Raw genomic sequence first — 5,129 nt, 5'->3', positions numbered from 1 at the left:
GTCCGAAATCTACCTCCATCTTCAGCTATATCTCTTCCAATTCTGCCGCAGATGATGTTTAGAAGCATCTCGATGCGTTGCGAATGAACAAATATGTGTATTGTTGTGGATGGTGTGTGAAATGAACAAGTAAATGTCCGCTAACACGCATCGCTCCACGGAGCTGAGCTTCCTGTTCATGTGTTGTGAGTTGAAATATATACAGATGGTTAACGACTACGTGTCACTAAGACTGTATAAGTTACCCAGATATTCATAAAACATTTGCTGACAATTCAATTAATTGCCTCTACGGAAGGAAGAGTACTTGAGTAAACTCGTGCTGGCTAAGCTAACTCTGTTTTGCTAGCAGTTTGCGCTTCTCTGAGCCACATGAGTTACTGTAAGTTATATATCGGACAGATGTGTAAATATGAGTGCTGTGAAGATGCTTCAATTTCTCGGGGGTTTTGTAGTTATTCTAGCTATTATTGCTCAAATATGTGTCCCTGTGGCTAGTTCTTTGTTAGTGTGATCTATTGAGAAGGTGCTACATCTGACACCAGCCCCACTGTTGTATATGATTATTTGTATCGGTGTGTGTGTGATTGATCATTGTGTTTGGTCCAATAGGGAGTTGACATCAGACACAACAAGGACCGTAAGGTTCACAGGAAGGAGCCCAAAAGTCAGGATATATACCTGAGGCTCTTGGTCAAGGTAAGAACTCTAACGAAACTCGAAACACTTTGGATCTTCAGTTTGTACATTTCTGTGGCTGATTGTATAAGTTGTCTGTTGCATTGTTTTTTCACCAGTGCAGTTTTGTTTTTGTTGTGGTTTTGTAGTTGTACAGATTCCTGTCTCGCCGTTCTGATGCTCCCTTCAACAAAGTCATTCTGAGGAGGCTCTTCATGAGTAAGACCAACCGTCCCCCTATGGCCTTGTCCCGACTGGTGAGATGGACCCCAGTCTTAACTCCTGTATATGCTATATCTCATTAAGTTTGCCTTGTTGTGTGTTAAGCTTTATCACTTTAGAAAGGAAGTAAACATGCTTTGTTTGAAAAGACTGATCTCAAGTGAGCAAGTTTTTTTTTTTTGCCTCTAGATCCGTAAGATGAAGCATCCAGGCCGTGAAAACCTGACTGCTGTTGTTGTGGGAACTATTACTGATGATGTTAGGATTCAGAAAATCCCTAAACTAAAGGTAAGATCAGACATCGAAAGTGTAATTAATGTCATAAGCTTTGAGTTTGAGGTCAGTCTGGCCGCACATGCATCTTGTTTCTGATTCTGCCCATGCATTCATATGATTTTTATAATTTTTCATGAGATGCTGAACTGTTTGATTGAACCTAGTGATTGCAGACTTTGGTGCAAAAAAGCAAGTTAAATGTGCCCTCATTTTTTTAAGAAATGAAATTTTTATTTTTTTTATTTTTATTGTATAGCATACATTTCATAATTTGCTGCCCCCTTCCCATATAGGCTGCTTTTTTTTCTTCTTCTGTTTCTTCATTAAAAAGCTTATTTTTTGTACAAGTTGGGAGTGTCAGTAGATACTTTATTAGCCACAAATAATTTTGGGGTTTTAAGAACTGTATGTTCTTTAATAAAAGTAAGTTATTAAAGGTGAAAATGACTTTAGTTTGTGTATTTTAGCATTATAATTGAGATCAACGATTTACATGTTTAAATTGTAAAGTCTTTTTCAGATGGAATTTTTTTTTTTCATGGGCGTGTGGGGTGTTTTCAACATTTGCAGAATCGGTGATTTTACTGCCGTTTCAGTCCAGAATGTCTGTTTTTCTACCACCACGGAGTGAAAATTTCCGACCAAATTACCTCTTGATAAACATTCTAAATTCACATCTCTGAGATTGTAAGAGGGGATAAATCCAAAAGTCATTTGTTCAGTGTATTTTAACCACTGCCAAACATCGTGTAGTAACAGTTGTGCTTTGTGGTAATCTACATGTATTTAAAGAACAATGCTTCAATAATATTTCATCACCACTACTACAGTGGTTGGGATTCATTAAGAACAAAAAGAGCATTGGTCTATTATTGCATGGTCTATTATTGCAATGGAAATGCAATATATTTTTAAAATACGTATGATGTACATTAAAAAATAAAACCAGGTACCTGGGACAAATTTTTGCTTTGTTAATAAGAGGATGCATTAACTGATTTCTTATTTAAATTGCATATATCGTTTTAACACACAATGCAGCTCAGAAATAAACACATTTAAACCGCTAGCATGTGCATTTTCCTGTCATTAAATATGATATTTTTTTAATGAATAATGCATAAACATGAAATTTTCCTATTATAAAATTATTAATTTATGGCTTGTCTAAGGAATTTATGACTAAGGAGCCATGCAGATTTATTTTTGCTGATGTTTCTGAGAAATAACTCATACAAATAGTTTCATAGTTCAGCTTGCCCTAGTTCATGCAAACATGACCCAGTGCACGTTCAGTCATGGTTTGTCCAGTCTGACGCATTCATGCAGAACACAGATGGAAGTAGAAAGGCATTTGATACAGCAGTATCTCAGCATATATGCAAGATGACATTGTTTTTGTTCCTTTTTTAAGGTTTTAATGCATTTGGGAAGGTGCATTTTATTAGAAATATCATAATTATATTTTTCCCTTATAATGTGTAGTCATATTTTCGGTAAATTAAAAGGCTTTCTTTTTCACTAAATCACTTTTTTAGGGAATGAAGACACATTTTGCTTCAGTATAAAATGCATAAATTATAGTAACTGTATAATTATACACATGTATAAATATATTAAGCAGGGTTAAAGCATATAGTAAGTATATTAATATATGATGCTGAAATGTTACTTCTCAGTTTTTGAATGCTTAACTAGTATTGCCATGCATAGAATATAACTACTATATAATAGTATAAAATATGAGAATGCAACAAAGGAAAATTTAGTATGAATTATATAAGCAATTTTTCTGGATAAATGAATGTACACTGATTGTGAATTTCACAGTTTAGATTTGCCTTGTATTACCAGGTTAATGATGCTGTTAGTAATCTAATACAAAAACTGCTGCTGTTCACTGCTGTGTGTCTTGCTGACTGTAGTTGTTTTTGTGCAGTGTCTGTTGGGTGCCTTGGCATTTTAACAACTGCAGAGTATTTTAGTTGTACTTCACCTGACGATGAGTGCAGTGTGAGGTTGTCTGAATGTCTTAATGATCATTTCTCTTCTCTCAGGTGTGTGCCCTGAAGTTGACCGACCGTGCTCGCAGCAGGATCTTGAAGGCTGGTGGGCAGATCATGACCTTTGACCAGCTGGCACTTACAACACCTAGAGGACATGGCACCGTTCTGTTGTCAGGTATGTGAGCATAAAGCAAGGATGTAACTTCAGTTCAGTCAGATTGCTTGGAACTTTCTCAGTTATTTATTTTTTAACTGCTTGTGTCCTTAATGAGTTGCTTAATGGTTTCTGTTTAGATTTAGATGGTTTTGAGTTTAGCTCAGGGTTAATGCACTTGTCTTGTTTGTTCGCAGGACCCCGTAAGGCTAGAGAGGTGTACAGACATTTTGGGAAAGCTACTGGAACCCCCCACAGCCATACCAAGTATGGAAACAAAATGCACAAATTTTAAGCTTTGGTAAACTTGTTTGATGGAAGTTGATCATTTTGATGAACCCTTTAACTCACAGCTTGTTTCTCTGTCCTCTAGGCCCTATGTGCGCTCCAAAGGCAGGAAGTTTGAGCGTGCTCGTGGTCGCAGAGCCAGCCGAGGATACAAAAACTAAAGATCTGTCCTTTTGTTGTAATACAAATAAAGATTGCTTAATATTCCAGATACAGTCTTTTGGAGTTGCTTCATCTCATTTTATGCTCTGTTCAAAAAAGTATTTTGCAGCTTCTGAATTTTTTTTTTTTTTTTACCTCTTAACTGAAGTTGACACCCTTCGTGCAACGAAATGACTGTGACTTAACCACATCAGGTGGAAAAAGCAAACCTAATGATGAAATGTTTTGTTGACAACTGCAGGTACATGTGCGTATGCACATGGTTTCCAATACAGTTTCAGAATTACCTCAGAGATCACTAAGAATTATAATTGTCAAGTTAAAAAGTTAATGTCAGAGGAAATGCGCACAGACCTTGACTGAACTTAGAATTTTCCATTTTAGTTTGTGCACGTACATTTGCACAAAACAAGCTCCAAGCAGTATGTTAGAACAAAATATGTGCAATTATGTAATTTAGCTCAAAGATTCAAATTCATCAAGTATTTGAAATATTAACAGACATGTTTTGTGCTATTCTAGTCACTTAATATTTTGCAGCATATTTTGGTAGTTTGTCCTTGGCAAAATTAATATTTAAAAGTAAAAATGTTACAGACTAAAGACAATAAATGTCTTGTCAAGTAAGAATCTGTTAAAAATTAGTTTTAAGGCTGGTCTGTCATACTGTGTGGAATTCCTGTCACTATTGCAATGACATGTCAGCTTGCCGTCTAGAAAATAAATGCTTGTGATAAAATTCAGGATTGGTTGTTTTTAAATTACAGCTTGGAGTACAGAACTAATTCAGTTCATTTATTTATCTGTTTTTGAGAGAGAAAGCAATAGAAAATGTAATTCCCTCAATTAAAATGCAAACAAAAATAAAATCATTTGTAGGATGACCATGCAAATTTAGAGGAAAAAGGGTGCAACTTAACTGAGCAGCAGTATGTGGAAACAAAAAATGATATGAAGTGCTTGGCCAGTGTTCAAAGGAGTTTTTTTTTATTGGGGAGTAAACATTTTTCAGAAGCAGACTGCCTTTGATCTGCAAATTTGTGGTTGTTATTTCCAGTACAAAGAGGACAAATTAGACATTTCAGCAGGAAGATTGGAGCAGTTTCAGCCACATGTGATGGTGTCATGATAACCAACAATGAATATTAATTTCTGAATTTCCACCTTGGTAATTTCAAACTTTACCTCTAAATATTTTTAAATGATGTAATCTAAAGCCCTTGTGAATAGCAGGTTCTCACACTGTAAAGCCGTTTAAGAAATCACATTCAAGTCAATTGAGTTTAAAACACATTTTGGGCTCTTCTATATAAGGACAAAACTTTCTAGATGAAGCAGATCTA

The 5,129-nt window shown here is 35.5% G+C and overlaps 1 protein-coding gene across 1 annotated transcript; it reads left to right on the top strand.

Moving 5' to 3' along the window:
• The first annotated feature begins 543 nt into the window (after positions 1–543).
• On the top strand, positions 544–3,833 carry LOC132102819 (large ribosomal subunit protein eL18-like). The gene is made up of 6 exons (XM_059507484.1): positions 544–699; positions 828–935; positions 1,090–1,188; positions 3,234–3,357; positions 3,534–3,603; positions 3,710–3,833. Exons 2-6 carry the CDS (start codon positions 894–896, stop codon positions 3,783–3,785), a joined length of 411 nt encoding a protein of 136 aa, XP_059363467.1. The 5' UTR covers positions 544–699; positions 828–893; the 3' UTR covers positions 3,786–3,833.
• Positions 3,834–5,129: the final 1,296 nt, after the last annotated feature.

Source organism: Carassius carassius, chromosome 24, assembly GCF_963082965.1.
Source record: "Carassius carassius chromosome 24, fCarCar2.1, whole genome shotgun sequence".
NCBI lineage: Eukaryota > Metazoa > Chordata > Actinopteri > Cypriniformes > Cyprinidae > Carassius > Carassius carassius.
This window is presented reverse-complemented; position numbering and strand designations above follow the sequence as displayed.

Coding starts and splice junctions, on each gene's coding strand:
- LOC132102819 (XM_059507484.1), top strand. CDS start 894: ATGAGTAAGACCAACCGTCCCCCTATGGCCTTGTCCCGACTG. Junction 936..1,089: donor CTATGGCCTTGTCCCGACTG/GTGAGATGGACC, acceptor TTTTGCCTCTAG/ATCCGTAAGATGAAGCATCC. Junction 3,358..3,533: donor TGGCACCGTTCTGTTGTCAG/GTATGTGAGCAT, acceptor GTTTGTTCGCAG/GACCCCGTAAGGCTAGAGAG.